Source organism: Brassica rapa, chromosome A02 (genome assembly GCF_000309985.2).
Source record: "Brassica rapa cultivar Chiifu-401-42 chromosome A02, CAAS_Brap_v3.01, whole genome shotgun sequence".
Classification (NCBI taxonomy): domain Eukaryota; kingdom Viridiplantae; phylum Streptophyta; class Magnoliopsida; order Brassicales; family Brassicaceae; genus Brassica; species Brassica rapa.
Genome location: NC_024796.2, coordinates 23,894,175 through 23,912,926, shown reverse-complemented (window position 1 = coordinate 23,912,926; position 18,752 = coordinate 23,894,175). Strand labels below are relative to the sequence as shown.

The window sequence follows — 18,752 nt, the reverse complement described above, 5'->3', positions numbered from 1 at the left end:
TGTAAAAGGCAACATTTTTGTCAACGTCACATTTCTTTTCAATAATAGTCATAATATCATTGTATTCACCCTATTCTTTTTTTTTATTGTTTTGTGGAGTTGAAATATTTGATTGATTATTAGTTGAGTCATGATTGATTGAATAACATAATATAATCATAATATTTGTTTCTTATATAACGAAACGTGAATAAAATAATTATTTGAAAACATGGCAAAATTGATGGGAATTAATATTCTAATCAATTCATAATCTTTATTTGAGTATTGATATTCTAATGTTTGACACTAAACCGATTTCAATTGGTATATGGTTTGGCTTTATTATAGTTATGTTTCATTTTGCCTTGGATTTGAAATATCTAAAGTGACGCCATAAAACCTACGTTCTAAATGGGATATCGTATAATTTCAAATATGAAAACTGATACACTTACTATTTGGTCAAATATCATATTGAATATTTTTCCCCATATTATGTTCGAAAATATAGTACTTACCGATTTCTGAAAGCGAGATTGCGTGTAGTTAATATGCGTGATCAATCCCATTTATGCTCACAAACCAATCAAAATAATGTCTGATTTGTATTCATATTCCTGATTAATTTTTGGAAACAACTTCTGTTATTTTAAATATGATTTTTCCTTATATGTTCACTCTATTTAATATCCGCATATATGATTTATTTTCAAAAGCTTGAATACATATTACAGTCACAAGATTGAATCTAATTGACTGAAATTCAAATTTATAAGAAACTTAAATCTTCGTATATGCCTGATATGGTAACAAATGATTAATTTCTCAATCACATTATACACTTTCCATTTACTTATTCCGTGTAGTTTTATTTGTCTAATACTATAAATATATGGCTACATATAAAACATCGACTCATATTAAACTCATAGCTACCTCTTTTTCAACCAAAAAAAATCTCAGAAACAAAGAACTTTCAAACAAACTAGGTAATATATTGTACTAATTGAGAATAAACAAATTTATGGAATTGATATTCCTTTCATATATTGCTGAACTTTTTTCTTTTTTAATGTCGTCTGAAGCATGTCACCAACATCGATGGGTTTTTCAAAATCATTTTTGAACTCAAAGATGTTCCAAAAATCAATGAGTTCAAAAAAAGGTATATCCCATGAGTTTATTTTGTGAATTTGGTTAGTAGTTATGTTTAGTTTGCTAAACTAATTTTCAGTTTCTTCTTGGTATAGAATTGCAAATAAGGAGTTTTGAAGATCCTTCTTACGGCATTTTGGTTTTTTTCAGATTTTAATTTATTTCTTTATAATTTGGGATCGTTAGTACTTTTACTTTTCTTTGCTTATGTTTTTTATAATATTTTAATCATAATTTATTATGATCGTAATAATTCTTTTTCTTATTTTATGTTTTGTCTTAAATTTATAATAAATTAATATAAGTTATTGCACACTATTATATCTTTGTTACCTTCAAATGTTTATAATTTACAGATAACCACTTAAACAATCTTTAAAATCAAAAGAAAACAAGTTTACAACTTATATACATGCACAATTTATAGATTTAGTATATGAAAATTAATTTTAGATCACTCACTCCGCGCAGGGCGCAGGTATCACCTAGTTCATAAATATTTAGAAGACTTTCAGATATCCGGATTTCTTAAAAGTTTCGGATCGAATCAAATAATAAAAACGATCATTCGACTAGAATGGAGCATATCACAAATAGTTGGACTTCTCCGGATATCCCTAATGTGTTCATGCTAAAGTGGTCCGGACGTTGAGACTTGCCACAGACATAGTATACTACTGTACATAAGGCATGATTTGGTATTGGATTTTTAAAATGCATCAAAGTTCTGTAGTCTTAATGTTTTGAAATATAAAAAAGGCCATATTGGCCTCCAAATCCGACACCTTGGTATAATGGGCTAATGTTTAGTTATTATATGCTAGCAGAAAAATCCATGATTTGCCCCGATAGTTATTATACGCGGCATTTAGAGAACATTCGGATTTTCAAGTCTTTCTTGGTTACATATTTCTTCACTTTTTGATTTGTAATAGAAGACCTAACACAGAATGACAGAACATTATGTTGATTCTCACATTGTGTAAAGTAACAAGAGAAAGCTTTTATGGCAACAAGTTTGCTTCAACAAGAGGTCCAAGGGCTTGTGGTTGGAGGGGTGGAGGAAGAAGAGGAAATATTTCAGTGTCTAACTCTTTCTTCTTCTCATCTCCTGACTTGGGCTCAGACTCTTTCGCTTTCCCTCTCAGCTTCTCTAGAGCTTTTCTCCTGTTCTCCTTTCTCCCTACTCGAGCTTCTGCTGCTTCACCATGGAGCAAGTTAACCCCACCAAGAACTCCAGCCGTTAGATACATCAACGTGTTTCTCCTCGAAACATCTTTGGAATCAAGAACTTGAAGCTTCTGCGGTTCCTTAATGTTTGCTTCAAGTAAAGGCTACCAAAATTAGCAAAAGATTCTTGAGACCTCTGCACAAACTAAGAACGCTAATACATCTGATGTTGAAGTGTTAAAAAGATTCATCCACAGTGGCGGACATAGTTCATGATGAAATGGATCACTACTTTATTAAATAATTAGTTTAAAATTTTCATGTCCCGGTTATCATATCCCGGTTAATTTTGTTTTTCTAAAGATCTGCCACTGAGATAACCGGACGAGTTTTTGGGAACCATCATCGTCCCTCCCTCCCTGATCAAACAATCCCTAATTGCTCAACAGCCTCGGATTCATTCACATAGAGAGCACACATCTTTCTCCAGAAACAAAATTGAAAACCTAATTCGATCTATTATTGGAGAAGATGTACGAACCTGAGGAGAACCTACACTTGTGGCTAAAATCACCCGTCGCCGGGAAACTTTAGCTGATTCTCCGGTCATCGGAGAAAGTGAGATCAAAACAGGTGTCCATATTGAGCACGATCTCGCCATCTGTCTTCTCCGGCAAATCAGTGGCGTCGATAATCTGAAATGTGAAAGTTGAATATAAAATTAATTATTGTTTTTTTAATTGTTGAGGTGGTGGAAGTGTTGGGCCTAAACGTTTGTAGATTAATGGGCTTTGAAAGACTCTCTCTCCCCAGAACTCCCAGTAGCAGCAACAAGACTCATCTTCTCCTTCTTCGTTGGCGTGTAGATATTATTAAGCTCTAATAACTTTATTGTTGTGTTACTTGTGTACCAAGGGAATTTATATTTTGCTAATTAACTTCAAGTTTATCCATTTTGATGATCGTCTAAAAGATCCTACCTTCCTAAACTTGTGTGACTTACTGCTTTAGCCTCTGTGTGAGACCTCTAAGAAAAAATGGATGGTGTGTAAAGAGAAGTGATAGAAAAAGATAGTTCGCGCCTCGGTTTCATCAAGCGCGTACACATTTGACTGATTGCTAATTGATCAAAAATATTTCATCCAGAGCCGTGTCTGGCTATAGACTATAGACTGGTTAAGCATCTGCTTGGGGCCAAAAATCAGAATAATAGTTTTAGGTGTGAAAGATTAGAGAAAAGATCTGAAACTTCTTATATTATCTTGCTTAACTTCATACAAAGATTCATCCTTTACAATTTATAGTATCATGGAAAGGTAAAACCCTAGGTCTCTCATCTAATCTCATTACAAGTGTCACAATGACAGCCCTTAAATGCAATGTATGAGAAGAGAGAATTGATTCTTCAGGACCACTTCACAGGCTGGAGATGACCTCATCTTCTCCGTACTACTCTGTCTACAATTCAAATGACTTGTGGCGTTTCTCTCTTTTGGCGTCTCCATCACTGGGCCTCGACTTACACCTTCTTCATGGCCCATATCATAAGCTTGTGCTCGGCCCATTAACCTCTCCTCTGTTCCTCCTCGGTTCTCTGTTTCACGAGACAGAGTGTTCTTGCTTACAGTCCCACGCAAACTCGGAAGTTGTAGAGGTCCAACTCCGAGTTTGTCACGAAGAAACACAAAGGGCTGACGAGCCAGAGGTTTCGTGAAGATGTCTGCAAGCTGTTGTTGAGAAGGTATGTGAGTGACCTCAACTAGACCAAGAGCCACCCGTTCTCGTATGTAATGATAGTCGACTTCCATGTGTTTTGTGCGACCGTGAAACCCTGGATTTGCAGTTAAGTGCACAGCAGAGAGATTATCACAGCGGAGCTGAGCCGGGCCAGTTTAAGGAATGCGAAGATCTCGAAGAACATAGTTTAACCACATCAATTCACATGCCGTCTGAGCTAAGGCTCTGTATTCAGCCTCAGTTGAGGATCTGGAGACTGTTGGTTGGCGCTTGGCACACCACGAGACCACATTGTTACCAAGAAGAGCACAGAACCCTGTGGTGGAGCGACGAGTGTCATGACACCCCACCCAATCACTGTCACTGAAGGCATTCAGAGTCAAGGAACTGTCGTTAAACATGTGAAGGCCATACGTTGTTGTTTCTCTGATGTAACGCAAGATCCGCTTCAGCATCACAAAGTCAGTCATGGTGGGCGAGTGCATCCGCTGACAGACAAGATTAACCGCAAACTGTAGGCCAGGGCGAGTTAACGTCCGGTGTTGGAGCTTACCGGCGATGCTCCGGAAGTAAGTCGGCTCCGGAAACAAGGTTGTGTCTTTGTAGATCGCGTCCAAGCGAGTTGGAAGAGGCGTTGGCATCGGATTAGCAGAGGCCATGCCAGCTTCAAACAGGATTTTTTCCGCATAAGACGTCTGGCTGAGGAAGAGCCCATGATCATGGTACTGAGCTTGGATGCCAAGGAAGTAATGAATCTCACCCAAATCCTTCATGGAGAATTGTCTGCTCAACTCGACGATGTGCTGGTTTCTCCAGGCATCCAAAAGTCCTTGTTATCTATCTTTAAGCTCTGATACCATGTGAAAGATTAGAGACAAGATCTGAAACTTCTTATATTATCTTGTTTAACTTCATACAAAGGTTCATCCTATACAATTTATAGTATCATGGAAAGGTAAAACCCTAGGTCTCTCATCTAATCTCATTACAAGTGTCACAATGACAGCCCTTAGATGCAATGTATGAGAGGAGAGAACTGATTCTTCAGGACCACTTCACAGGCTGGAGATGACCTCATCTTCTCTGTACTACTCTGTCTACAATTCAAATGATTTGTGGCGTTTCTCCCTTTTGGCGCCTCCATCACTGGGCCTCGACTTACACCTTCTTCATGGCCCATATCATAAGCTTGTTCTCGGCCCATTAACCTCTCCGCTGTTCTTCCTCGGTTCTCTATTTCACGAGACAAAATGTTCTTGCTTACATTAGGGGCCAATTTTGTTGCATAGGTCGCCTATAGCACAGTTGGTAACCGTCGTCGTTATTACTCCTATAGCACAGTTGGTAACCGTCGTCGTTATTACTCTAGGGTCGCGGGTTCAAAACCCAGCTGTAGAATTTTCAACATTTTTCCTGAAATTAATACTTTGTGGCCAAATTTTTTTTTTGTTTAAGGGCCCACAATATTCAGACACAGCCCTGATTTCATCCTGATAGTCAGTATGCGCTTCGCGCGGGAATATTGTACTCATTTTGCATGTAGTGTGTAGGATGATTTTACCGTAGACTAAATGGTTTGGTTAAAACTCCCTGATACTTGAGTACCTGGATAGTTTTGGTCTTTAAAGTACTCATGATTTGGGTATAATTGTTGCACCTAGACATTGTTAACATTGTCAGTTTTTATGTGTGTATACACGATAATAATAATAATAATGCAGTCGCCAAACAAAGCAAGTGTTTAACCAACAATAACTAAGGCAGTACTCAATTAGTCAAACACCTTACCTAGTTACCTTTGAATTTCACCCGCTTCTTTTTATTACTTTCCCACTGTTTTTGTTTTATTTTTCATGCTGAAAAATAAGTTCTTGGTGTTGCGGTAAGGTGAGAGTGATGTATCATTTCAGCAAAACACTCATATTTTAAGGAAAGTTTTTTTTTTGCTAAAAAAAATTGAAGGAAAGTTTACAGGGTACATATAGATGAGACACGATAAGTCGTCATTTTAACGGAGTTTCGTAACGTGCATGCAACATACGTATGCTTTCTAACGTACTTTTTCACACCTATTTGGAAGTCATACGTACGTTTTCACACTTTGTTGATACTAATATTTATGGTTGATGTGTATAACAAAAGTCCGTTGCCAAATTAAAAATGAAAACATTAAAAATTTCCATTATATATAATAATCAATGAAAAATAATGATTAGACTGACGCAATAAACAAGAATACAATGAGATGATTAGATTAGCAACATGGATAGACTATTCTTTTTGCAATTTCATCACATTAGATTTTTACGTCAATTATACTTTCATCATTAACGGTAGAATATTCTGAGTTTCTGACGCACATAGTGTCATATAACGACCAAATATCTATAGTCTCCAAGCGCATGAACATTATATATATATATATATGTATCCTCACAATGACCATTTAAAAGTTTCTAATGTTGAATTCTTTCATTTTCAATGCCACGTTATCGTATGAGTCCAAAACAGAGATTACATTTTAGATTGCATCTCTATTAATTAGTTAGTCATCAATGATATCAAGTCGATAATTCTACAACACAAAATTGATCAATCTATGTCCAAAACATATTTTATATTCGACTCTTTCGATTTTGAAAGAGTCGGATCAAATTTATACGGATACAAACGAAAGATAGAAAGAATAAAAATTTGGCTGATCATGGTTAATGAAAGAGGGATGGTCAAGGACATGTAACATATTGTGGATAATAAACCTCCGAACGAGAAAGAGGGCTGAGTCTGTGGTGGCATTGGGAAGGTTGTGAAGGAGGAACTGGACCTCGTTGGAGCTTGTTTTGCAAAGCAAACCCTCTTCCTACATCTTCTTTATCCATCATCCATATCGCCAGCCTCGCCGCAGAGCTTCCTCTTGATCCGAATAAAGCAATAAAACACATCACCATAATGAACTTCCACATGATCCTCATGATGATATAAAACCTCGGTCTTGTGGCTCAGATATGTAGAAACGTGGAATAATAAATCTAAATAGAATGGTTGGGTTGGTGGTTGGTTATAGGAACGTTGAGTTAGCTAATAGATATTTTGAGTTAAGAGGAAAATTATGGAAATGATAGAATATAGCTATGATGGAACAACATATACATATCTATATATATATATATATATATATATATATATATATATAACATACGGAGAGGGGGGAGACAACGGTTTAATTTGAATGTTGCTTGATATTATTGATTTTTTTTTTCAAATGAAACGAAGTAGAGAGGTTGCTTCTTTAACGGTTGACTTATTCCTTACTTGTTAGTTGTTTCATGCCTTAAGTTTCATGTTGAACTTTGGTGTATTTTCTTCACTTTAGCAGCCTATGTAGAACAAATTATTTTATTTAAAATCTGAGCACACACACAATTTATATACACATACCCAGGCTAGTATTTTATGTCATGCCACCAATATTTTTTTTTTTCAATTTTGACACCATAAATTGTGTGTCCCTAGTTTTCAATTTTGACAGATATTATATAATATGAATCTACTAGCAGTCAATTGAAAAGTAAAACAACAATAAGAAATGTAGAAATTACATGAAATACTTAGGTGGAAATATATTAACTTGAATTACAAAAGAGGTATATCTAATACGAAATATAGAAGTTTTTTTTTTTTGAGAAAGGGCTTAGAAATATAGAAAGTTACATGAAATACTTAGGTGGAAATATATTAACTTGAATTATAAAAGAGGTACATCTATAATTAAAAATAAAAACGTGGCTACTTGGTATTTGCATGTACAAGAATTAAGTTGGTCGGTCTGGACATATCTAATTTATTGACTGTTCAGAAAACTCTTAAGAGATAGATTATTGAATTCATATCATATATATACTTTAGGCAAGAAAAACATGTTGAACCAAAAATAACAAGTTTAGGACAAGAGCCAAATCTGATCTAACTTCGTTTTCGGTTTTCTTTTCTTTTTTTTTTATCTACAAGATATTGGTTTACCTTCAGACTTTTATAAATCATCATCATAGAGGACCTCTTTTCTTTAATAGATACTATGCATTTAAAAAAAAAATCATACAGTTTCAGAAATATTAACAAATGTTGTTTGCAAAAACAAAAAAAACATTAACACATGTTTGCAAACTTTAAAATATTATCGTTTCAATAATAATTTCCTTCAAAATATTTCAGCCTAATTAAAATGGGCTTGGCATGAGTACCGATAAAAGCCCAATTGTTTTTCTGTTCAACCAGTATTCTTATTCCTAAAGATTATCATTCATCCCCTTGTATTAACAGAATTGCCACCAGGAAGGACCAAGAAACAGACTTGAGAGAGAGAGAGTCATTACAATGATCTCTGTCTCCCGGTTGCTGTCGCCTCAATTCTACGCTATTCAACAAAGGTTTAATCCGACAAAACTCAGTCTCAGTCTGTTTCTTTCGGTTTAAATCTCAATTCTCGTCAACCGTTGTTTCAGGAGCGTCTTGAAAATGTCTGCTTCTGCGACTCAAACGGCCGGAGGAGGAGTCTCTCACGGGTCCATGGCGATAAAGCCTCCTTCACACCCTACTTACGATTTGAAAGCAGTCATCGAACTAGCTCTAGCTGAAGATGCTGGTGACACAGGTTCTCTCTCATCACTTCTTTAAGTAGTATCATAAAGTTTCGATTTTTATTTGATGGGTTCTATGGATTTGATTTTGAGTGTAGGAGATGTAACGTGTATGGCTACGATACCGTTTGATATGGAGGTGGAAGCTTGTTTCTTAGCTAAGGAAGATGGGATTGTTGCTGGAATTGCTCTTGCTGAGATGATCTTTGAGCAAGTTGATCCTTCTTTGAAGGTTTGGATCTGTTTGTATGTATCTTTGTTTTGGTTTGGTTTGGTTGAGTGATGTTTAGTGATATGTTGAATCATCTCTCAGGTGGAGTGGATGCGGAAGGATGGAGATTATGTTCATAAAGGGTTAAAGTTTGGGAAAGTGACAGGAAATGCTCATAAGATTGTTGTTGCTGAAAGAGTTGTGCTCAACTTTATGCAGAGAATGAGCGGTATCGCCACCCTTACCAAGGTTTTTTTGCTTTTCACCACTATAGTTTCTCAAGTATTGTCAAGTGATCGTTGTTGTGGTTACTTTCACATAAACGTAGTGATGATCAGTAAGAAGTTTATTGGATTAGTAAGAAGATTCTACGGTTCATCTTATTGGTTAGACCATATCCAATGGTACACAAAAATTTACTCTATATTTCACACTAAAATAGAGTAACTCTATTATAGTGAACCATTTGAGCAAATTCAGCTCTATAATAGAGTTACTCTATTTTAGTGTGAAATATAGTTTGTTTGATTCTTTGTTAATTTTGGGGAGGTTGGCGATGAGCTTGTAGTGAGGGAGTTGATGAGTTTGTTTGGTGCAGTTAATGGCGGATGCGGCATACCCTGCACGTATACTGGAGACAAGAAAAACTGCTCCTGGTTTGCGATTGGTAGACAAATGGGCGGTGCTGATTGGTGGAGGGAAGAATCATAGGATGGGACTATTTGACATGGTGATGATAAAAGATAACCATATCTCAGCTGCAGGAGGTATAATAAACGCTATTAGATCTGTTGACGAGTATCTAACGCTAAAGAATCTCGAAATGGATGTTGAGGTGAATTTTAAAACCTTTCAAATGCTTAGCTTCTGAAAGTTTTAAGGTGAAACAAATTCTAAACGCTATCTATATATCTTCTTGAAGGTGGAGACACGGACGCTTGAGGAAGTGAGGGAAGTGTTGGAGTATGTGAGTGGGTCCAAGACTAGGGTGTCGAGAATAATGCTGGACAATATGGTAGTACCGTTAGAGAATGGAGACGTTGATGTCACCATGCTTAAAGATGCGGTTGAGCTAATCAATGGGAGAGTCGAGACAGAGGTACGTGTGTGTGTGTGTGTGTGTGTGTGTTAGATAGATAGAAAGAAAGATGTCATGATGCGGGCTTTTAATGAAAAAATGTCTAATCTCATGATGCAGGCTTCAGGCAACGTTACAATTGAGACAGTACACAAGATTGGACAAAGTGGAGTTACATTCATTAGCAGTGGAGCTCTGACTCATTCGGTTAAAGCGTTGGATATCTCACTGAAGATTGATACAGAGTTGGCTCTTGAGGTCGGAAGAAGGACAAAACGAGCCTAGAAGTGTTATAGAGAGAGCGAGTATATCAATAAATGAGAAGAGAGACAGTGATGAATCTGACTACAAACAATAAACCGTTGTTTCTTTTGTAATAAATAATACTATAAACTCTAGCTACATAGCGGAGACATGGATGAATTACTAATTAGCTCTCTCTCGAAACTCTCTGCTCTTTTATGTACAACGAAATGCAGAACGTTGAGAAGCAGTCTAAGCATATACATATATGGTTTTAGTGGTTCATCAACTTCAAGCAACGGTGATCTCGTTTCCTCCTCTCTCCGCCATGAAACTCACTCGTTTCTGCATATCAAAATGTTTTTAACATTATTATTAAGCAATGTTTTTTTTTGTTTAAGAATAAAAATTCATGTGTTTAAAACTTATGTTCTTCAGTGTTGAGTGTAAATATTATGTAAATACTAAATAACATCGAGTATAATAACATTTCTAAGTGTAAAAGAGGCATGCAAAGTTTGACTCCAACAAAGTTATCTCAATCTACTCCGATTTGTCCGATAAAAAGTAAATTATTTTCAACACATTTAGATTATATTTTTGTTTTCAAAACTGTTATCCATTTTCTAAAAGTGACGATTTTAATTAACAGTATATTTTTGACTATTTTACTATGTAAAAAAAAAGAAACAATATTACTCACCAGACGAGATTTGACTCCTCTCGTGGCGGCGGGTGTGGCTGTATCTATGGCGGCGGTAGGCTCGTCTCCTCCATCCTCACGACGTTGTGGCGTGTTCTGAGTTGCTTCGCTACGGCTGTGTTTAGCCATATAGAGAGCAGCAATCTTCTGAGTGGCCTCAGCCTCTGTGGCACCTTCCTTAACGAGTCTTTCCAGCTCCGCCTTTGGAATCCTCAGCTTCACCCTCACCGCTCCTCCTTCTTTCTCCTCCGTCTTCGACCATTCTCCCGCCGGTTTGAGTATGGAGAGATCGGAAGATGATCTCCTTGCAAGCATGAGGTTCTCAAGCCTCTCCTTGGCACTCATGTGTATTCCCGATCTTACCCTTCTCGGTGGACATTCCTTCACCGGCTCCACCACGAAGTACAGCCGCTTCGCCTCCAACATCTGCTTCATCTGCACACCGACAAAACTCAAATGCCTCAGTTTTTTGTATGATCTTTCTATTCTATCCATCAAAACTTAGTCATTTAAAGAAAAGTTACCTCAAGTGGTTTGGCTCGAGCACCGTAGTGCTTGACGGATTCGGACTCTAACAAAACGTGGCCGGGAAAGTCTTTCAAGACTTCCTCCGCCGTCACTGGAGTTTTCAGTTTAAAAGTCTCGCCGTCTATTTTCATGACTTTGGTCGTTTTCTTGCCGCCTAAACTGTTACCCATCTTTGATTGTTTTCTCGGACAAGAAAAAAAGAAGAAGATTGGGTCTTTTAGATTATATTTTTGTTTCAGTTGATGGCGGTGAGTAGAGGGTGGTGTCGTTGTGGTTATAAATGACATGGGGTTGCCAAGACATGTGCTCATGTGAAGATTGTAGATACGTGTACAAGGAGTCCAGTTTTTTAATTGCAATAATACAGTTTACATGGGAACAAAACCTTTGACTGTATCTATAGAATTTTAGGTTTTGTTGTTAAATCACGTTAGCTTATTATTTCTAATTGAAATATTCAGTTCTGTTAAATTTGTTCAACTATTTAACTAAATAATTGTATTAGTATATTGTACTGGTGTGAAACGCCTGTAACTACCAGGGATTATAGTACTATAACTCGTGAAATACATGTTTATATCAAAGAGAGAAGGCATTTTTTTTTTGAAAAAAGAGAGAGAAGGCATTTTCTTACTCGATTTTGTATTTGTGTCCATAAGTTGACGTTGATGAAATCTTGTGGGAACTAACAACATCTCCATTGCATATTGTGAATGAGGTTTTATAAATATTTTAGTATCATTAAGTTTTATAATTAAAATTTATTACTAAAAATCAAAATAACTTTAAAATGATAATATGTTTTCATAATATTTCATATTTTATGAGTCTTCGTTTAAAATTCATTCGTATATATACTATTTTTATTTATTAATATTTTATGGTTTTATATATATTGAGATTTCTTTAGAAATTAATGAAACTACTCTCTGTGATCAACTTAGTTAGCCAGACAAAATAGTACATGAATCAAATAAAACATTATAAAAAAAAAACCAAATTGTTCCTAAACTTGTTATTTTTGGTTCAACATGTTGAAGTATACAGAGATCATAAGACGTTGAAGTATACAGATATCTCGAAGACATGAAACAAAATATTGGATACTTTTTTTCCAAACTAGAAAAATGTAAATTATTAATTAAGGTCTTATATTTTAGTAATAATCATGGGATAATATTTTTCTACGAGACAATTCAAAAAATAATATTCTTTCTATTTTTAATAGATGACGTATTGAGTTTTTTTTTCAAATTACATCTCATTTTTGTTTTTCAATGTAAAATTATTAGTTTTTGGGTTTTTAGTAATTAAATCCTCAACTAAAGATGAATCGTACAAAAAAACCCTCAACTAAAAATCATGTGAAATAAACTTTCAACTTTAATTATGTTAACATATGTTACCCTCCGTCTAAAAAACCGTGACGGAGGATGACATATGTTAACGGTTTATAAATTGAGGGTTTATAATGTTGAAAATTTAGTTGAGTGATTTTTTTACGATTCAAAAATAGTTGAGGGGTTTTATCATTAAAAGTTATTAAATGTTATTAAAATATTTATTATCATTTATATATTTTTTAGGTTGACTTATAAGCCTTTAAAACTAATTTATAAATTTTAATATATTATAAAATTAATTTATACATCCAAAATTAATAATTTTCAACACTATTTACAACTTATTATAATTTCAAAATATTAAATTATTTGATATTTGGAAATAGTGATATAAAAAAAATTTGTGTATTTATATCGTCATTGTCAAATATCAAATAATTTAGAGTTTCTAAGTTATATTAAGTCTTAAGTAATGTCGAGGATAATTCATCCATGAAGTCCATCTTTCTATTTAGAGTATGATGCACTTTTTCCTATTTTCATGATTTCCGTCCTCCGATTCATACTTTCCCCATATCCCCCAAAAATAATGCATGATTATTTTTATTCTCATTGATTTCTGAATAAATACGTTATATTTTTCTTTTCTTAATCAATAATACATTTGATATATTGTTCTTGATTTGTTGTATTACTTTATGTTTCAATGGTATTACGAATAATGTTAGATTATTTTATCCTAACAAGTAGCATAAATTATAAAATCATTGTGAAACCGTATTAATCATATGTAAAAGTATTAAAATTTTTATGAAGCTTTATAAATCGGTTATAAAGTAATGTATTAAAATTTATAAATTATTTTAAGGGCTTATATCAATCTAAATTAATTTATAAATGATAATAAATATTTTAAAACATTTAATGACTTTTAGTGATAAAACCCTTCTAACTATTTTTGAATCGTAAAAAAATCTCTCAACTAAGTTTTTAACATTATAAACTTTCAACTTATAAATCATTAACGTATATCACCCTCCGTCACAGTTTTTTAGACGGAGGGTAACATATGTTAACAGAATTAAAGTCGAGAGTTTATTTCACATAAATTTTAGTTAAGGGTTTTTTTTACGATTCATCTTTAGTTGAGGCGTTTAATTACTAAAAAGCCTTAGTTTTTCTGTAATATAATTTTTTATATTCTACAGATATTTTTTATTGTTGAAATGTGATTTGTTATATAGTTAATGATTTTGGCTGTAAAACGTATAAAACTAAATTCTTTATTAAACTGTATATCTAACTCCAAAACGTCATATAACAATATAGAAAGAGTATGCTTTAATGTTTTTACACGTACTAAAATTTTATTTTAATTTTTGATTACACATTATTTTTGTAATTAACTATTTTCACAATTTTTGACTAATCAAGATTCAATAAACACATTTAATATTTAGAAGTTTATAATTTACAATTATTACAAAATAAAAATATACTAAAAATTTTTAAAATGTATCTTCTGAAATAACTTTTTTCTAAAAAATAAATTATTCTGAAAAAGAAAGAATAATTATTCGTCCGAGTGTACTTTTGGGGAAATGGATTTTTATGTTGAAAAAAACAGGACTTTGTAGACAATTTTGAACTTGACTACATTATGCGGTCCAACTCTTCAACTCTTGTGGACCAATATATATAATATATTGATGATTTGATTTGGTTGATGTACAGAGCCGTGCTTTCAGTGTATTCAAAAAGACTTTTGCCTAGGGCCCCCAAAATATATGGTTTTTTTAGGACTTCAAATTTCAAAAAATAATTAGTAGTAGAGTGGTTTAAGTTTGCCATTTATTTGATAAACTAAAATCAGCAAGTGAAGATAATTTGATGGCATCTTGTACCAATCTTCAAGCAGCTTTAAGGTATGTAAATTATTCTGATGTTATTGGGAATGGTTTGTATTTTGAACTGATGGTTCTAAAAGGAACGTTGCCATAAGATTACAAGAGACCTCTTGAAGTTCTGAATTTTTTTGAAAGAAAGGGAAGAGTGTTATCTAGACTCATATATTTCTTATTAAATATTATTGACGATTGCAGTTAGCGACTGCTGAAAAATGTTTTTTCAAGTGGAAATTCGTAAAATTTTATATGCGATCAACCATATCACAAGAAATGTTAAATAATTTAGTAATTATAATTATAGATAAGAATAAGTTAGAAATCTAGATTATGAAAATTTAGTTAAAAAAATTATTGAAAAAGAGGGAAGAAAAATTTGTCTTAGTTTTTTAAATTATTATTTTTCTTCTTAATATTTTTTTAAATATATATTATGCTCTAATAAAAAACATTATAAGAAGGGTCCATTTTTATATTCGCCTCAGGCCCTACTAAACCTTCGCACGACACTCTTGATGTGCACATGCACATGAGTTAGTAAGGTTAAGGGTTGATTATTAGCAATAATCATTGTATTTTGCTTTTAATTATTTACTCGATTGATACTTTACGTTGATCACGGAAGCAAAAGGTGTATGATTAAGGAAATGACCTATCCCTGCCTTCTAGCCGTACATCTTTAAACACACTTATACTAGGGTCACTCCTGTCTAATTTCTTAACTACGGCCCACTAACAAAATAGCTAAAAGATGAAAACTATATAAATGCAGTGGACCTAATTGCAAGTTATCGACTAATGTGGGAAAAGTCCAAGTTGGTCTGCTTCGCAATACGGAAAACTCATTTTAATGACGTAACAGCTGACACAATATATCCATATATCCACAAATCATTAATCACGATTAAATCAAGTTGCCAATAGAGCTGGGTTGCGGATCAAACCCGCCCCGCTGACCCGCCAACCCGCGGGTAAACTGATTTTTTTTACTCAAAAAATTTGACCCGCTTGACCCGCAAGAAGAAAATATGAAATCCGCACCCGCCCCGCTTAAACCCGCGGGTGATCCGCTAGACCCGCGGATAATATTAATAATATTAAAAATTATTAATTTAAATATTTTTTATTAAAAATAACAATAAAATTTAATATTTAAATATTTTTTTTATTAAAAATAACAATAAAATTTAATATTTTAAATAATTTTTATTAAAAATAATAAATATTAATCTATTTATAATTAAAATTAAATTATTTTTAAAAAATTTTCCATTTAAAAATAATATTTTTTAAAAAAAATCTTTTTTTTTTAGTTTTTGCGGGTTGGCGGATACCCGCACTGAATTTTGGCTAACCCGCACCCGCCCCGCATAAAAGTCATTCAATCCGCATCCGCACCCGCGAACCAAATTTTTCAAATCACTCAACCCGCACCCACCCCGCAGCGGGTCAAATGAGGCGGGACCCGCGGATAATGATTCATATTCCCAGCACTAGTTGCCAACCCCTACATTACTATGCTAAAAGCCTAAAACAAAAAAAAGTCAGCCGGCAACATGGATCTTGAAACTTTACTTAAGTTTATAGGTTCCACTTTAGGCAAATTAACAGATTACCCTGAACTTGCGGTTACTATATATATAGTAATGATACTCGTGTTTGCTATTAATTAAATGATGTTTACAAGTTTACAAGTCAAGAGATAAAAAATGTTCAAAGAACATGGTGAGACGGACCATGCAGGTAAGTTAGCAAGCACGTAACGTAATCATGTTTAAGTGTGATAGATGCGTGCAATCAAGTATGTGCCTTTTATATTTTGTAAGTTACAAGCGCATTGCATTTCATGCGAAGTTGCCTACATCGTCCACTTATAACGAATACATAATCGAATGTTGCTGCTGCGGGTCAATATAGGTCCAGAGCCGTGCTTACCACTTACCACTATACAAAGAAAAGGAAACAGCCTCCGGCCTCCACATTTTTCATCAACATTTGGGACCCCATGTATGCAAACACATGCAGTAATTACATGTAGTTGAATTTAAACATCACGATATTGCATTTTAGTTTGGTTCTTCTTAATAGATTCCTTTTTAATAGACATATTTATAACTGAAATTTTAAATACACTAATTAGTGTATTTACAATTTCAGTTATTTATATAATTTTTTTTGTTAAAAAACATGGTTTTGAAAATTAGCTTAGGCCTCCAAAAGTGTAGGCACATCACTGTATAGGGTATCGGTATATAAAAAAAATGGTAAACCATTTTTCGAAGAGAGAATGTGAAAGCTGGAAATTTGGTGTGGTGCAGATTCCAAATCGGATCTCTTAGAGATCCACAGAACGTCTTGACCATCCGACCACAAATACGTGGTTCATCGGTATATATAATTTATTCGTATGAAATTTAATGACTTAGATATCATTTATAAATACAGTGCTATATATTGCACATAATTTATTAATTAGTAATTGGCTTCTGGATTATACAAAACGTACGCCGTGATTCAAATTAGACAGCTAGCATAAGCTTGGGAGGAAACGTTATAAATTACATGCTCTACTGATATTAATAAAAACCAAATCTGTTTGAAAGTATTCCACTATTGTTATCATGTTACTACGAAGCAGGGGTGAAACCAGACCATTGAAGTAATGGGTGCACTGTTGGTAGTAAAAAAAATAAAAAATGAAATAAAAAAGCATCGAATCCGGGAAATCAAGGGTGCACAAACTTTTTATTAACATAAGAGCAAACAAAACTTTGATGTTTTACCTTATAAAATTTCGGATTTTAATATAATCGTGGGTGCACGTGCCCCACACCCTAAGTCCTGGCTTCGCCACTGCTACGGAGATAGAAACTTATTATTTACAATACATTTGAATATTTTCAAAAAAAATTATTTGTGAATTACATCTTTTTTTGAGATTAGTCTGAATAACTCTATAGATTCAGAAAATTACTAGGTTAACAAACAAAAAAATCGTAGCTGGAAAGTTAAATAATATTCAATTTCTAAGTCCGGTTGCCAATTTTAAAATATCTTAAGAAATATCTAAACAAGAAAATTCTTCATCCTAGTATCCTTACTTTTCTTTTCCCAAGAAATAAAAGTCAATAAATGAGAAGAGAGACAGTGATGAATTCAACTACAAGTAACAAACCGTTTTTTTTTTCTTTTGTACTCCATTCATTCTAAGAAAAATCCATGTTCTAGAAAAAAATATTTCAAAAAAAAAATACATTTTTTTTACATTTTCAACATATTAATTAATGATAAATTGTAAAATTCAAAACTATAATTATATATTAAAATTTTATTGGTTAAAAATTAGAACTTATGAGAAATGACTAGTTACAAAAAATAATGCATTGGTGATCAAAAATATATATGTTTTCTTAATATGTGTAAAACATCTTATTAAAACAATAGGAATAATAAATAATATAAATTTTAGCAAGACAGTGATGAATATATTCATGAGCTCTCTCTCTCTCTCAAATTTATTTGCTCTTTATGTACAACGAAATGCAGAAACGTTGGGAAGACATGGATGAAACAGTCTATGCATATACATATATGTTTTTAATGGTTCAACTTCAAGCAATGGTGATCTCATTTCCTCCTCTTTCCGTCATGAAACTCACTCGCTTCTGCAAGTGATCAAATGTTTTCAACATTATTGATGTTTTTTGTTTAGGTGAGAATATAAATTTATGTTTTATAAATCATGTTCTTGAGAGTTGGGTGTAAATATTATGTAAATACCAGAGTATATAAGTATAAAAGCAGCATGCAAAGTTTGACCCCAACAAAGTTATCTCAATCTACACTGATTTGTCCGATAGAAGTGAATTATTTTCAACACATTTTATTATTATTCAAAATTGTATGATCTTTCGATTGTAGTCATTATACCCATTAAAACCTTTTTTTATACCCATCAAAACTTAGTCATTAAAGAAAAGTTACTTCATGTGGTTTAGTTCGACCACCGTTGTGCTTAACATATTCGGGGTTAACAAAACGTGGTTGGGAAAGTCTTTCAG

General features: G+C 33.5%; 4 protein-coding genes and 1 long non-coding RNA gene across 5 annotated transcripts; 2 read left to right on the top strand and 3 right to left on the bottom strand.

Moving 5' to 3' along the window:
* Nucleotides 1-1,967: 1,967 nt before the first annotated feature.
* Nucleotides 1,968-3,092, bottom strand: LOC103854082. Its single transcript, XM_009130998.3, has 2 exons — nucleotides 2,849-3,092; nucleotides 1,968-2,471 (listed from the first exon to the last, which is right to left on the bottom strand). Exons 1-2 carry the CDS (start codon nucleotides 2,966-2,968, stop codon nucleotides 2,142-2,144), a joined length of 450 nt encoding a protein of 149 aa, XP_009129246.1. The 5' UTR covers nucleotides 2,969-3,092; the 3' UTR covers nucleotides 1,968-2,141.
* On the top strand, nucleotides 2,307-18,375 carry LOC117131674. Its single transcript, XR_004454846.1, has 3 exons — nucleotides 2,307-2,543; nucleotides 7,599-7,600; nucleotides 18,364-18,375. It is a non-coding gene; the product is annotated as an uncharacterized LOC117131674 (long non-coding RNA).
* LOC108870868 lies at nucleotides 3,782-7,592 on the bottom strand. Its single transcript, XM_033283826.1, has one exon. The coding sequence runs from the start codon at nucleotides 7,014-7,016 to the stop codon at nucleotides 6,771-6,773; it is 246 nt and encodes an 81-aa protein (XP_033139717.1). The 5' UTR covers nucleotides 7,017-7,592; the 3' UTR covers nucleotides 3,782-6,770.
* On the top strand, nucleotides 8,320-10,417 carry LOC103854084 (nicotinate-nucleotide pyrophosphorylase [carboxylating], chloroplastic). Its single transcript, XM_009131000.3, has 7 exons — nucleotides 8,320-8,471; nucleotides 8,547-8,695; nucleotides 8,780-8,913; nucleotides 8,995-9,141; nucleotides 9,491-9,727; nucleotides 9,815-9,991; nucleotides 10,091-10,417. Exons 1-7 carry the CDS (start codon nucleotides 8,419-8,421, stop codon nucleotides 10,253-10,255), a joined length of 1,062 nt encoding a protein of 353 aa, XP_009129248.1. The 5' UTR covers nucleotides 8,320-8,418; the 3' UTR covers nucleotides 10,256-10,417.
* On the bottom strand, nucleotides 10,313-11,770 carry LOC103854083 (uncharacterized protein At1g66480-like). Its single transcript, XM_009130999.3, has 3 exons — nucleotides 11,441-11,770; nucleotides 10,917-11,351; nucleotides 10,313-10,558 (listed from the first exon to the last, which is right to left on the bottom strand). Exons 1-3 carry the CDS (start codon nucleotides 11,753-11,755, stop codon nucleotides 10,505-10,507), a joined length of 804 nt encoding a protein of 267 aa, XP_009129247.1. The 5' UTR covers nucleotides 11,756-11,770; the 3' UTR covers nucleotides 10,313-10,504.
* Nucleotides 18,376-18,752: the final 377 nt, after the last annotated feature.

What these genes read in the sequence shown, in the direction of transcription:
- LOC103854082 (XM_009130998.3), bottom strand. Translation starts at nt 2,968, where the DNA reads ATGGCGAGATCGTGCTCAATATGGACACCTGTTTTGATCTCACTTTCT. An exon ending in CAAGTGTAGGTTCTCCTCAG is followed by an intron (nt 2,472 to 2,848) that starts GTTCGTACATCT and finishes TAATTTTGGTAG; the next exon opens with CCTTTACTTGAAGCAAACAT.
- LOC108870868 (XM_033283826.1), bottom strand. Translation starts at nt 7,016, where the DNA reads ATGAGGATCATGTGGAAGTTCATTATGGTGATGTGTTTTATTGCTTTA.
- LOC103854084 (XM_009131000.3), top strand. Translation starts at nt 8,419, where the DNA reads ATGATCTCTGTCTCCCGGTTGCTGTCGCCTCAATTCTACGCTATTCAA. An exon ending in GTATCGCCACCCTTACCAAG is followed by an intron (nt 9,142 to 9,490) that starts GTTTTTTTGCTT and finishes TGTTTGGTGCAG; the next exon opens with TTAATGGCGGATGCGGCATA. An exon ending in ATGGGAGAGTCGAGACAGAG is followed by an intron (nt 9,992 to 10,090) that starts GTACGTGTGTGT and finishes CTCATGATGCAG; the next exon opens with GCTTCAGGCAACGTTACAAT.
- LOC103854083 (XM_009130999.3), bottom strand. Translation starts at nt 11,755, where the DNA reads ATGAGCACATGTCTTGGCAACCCCATGTCATTTATAACCACAACGACA. An exon ending in CTCGAGCCAAACCACTTGAG is followed by an intron (nt 11,352 to 11,440) that starts GTAACTTTTCTT and finishes GTCGGTGTGCAG; the next exon opens with ATGAAGCAGATGTTGGAGGC. An exon ending in GAGGAGTCAAATCTCGTCTG is followed by an intron (nt 10,559 to 10,916) that starts GTGAGTAATATT and finishes TTTGATATGCAG; the next exon opens with AAACGAGTGAGTTTCATGGC.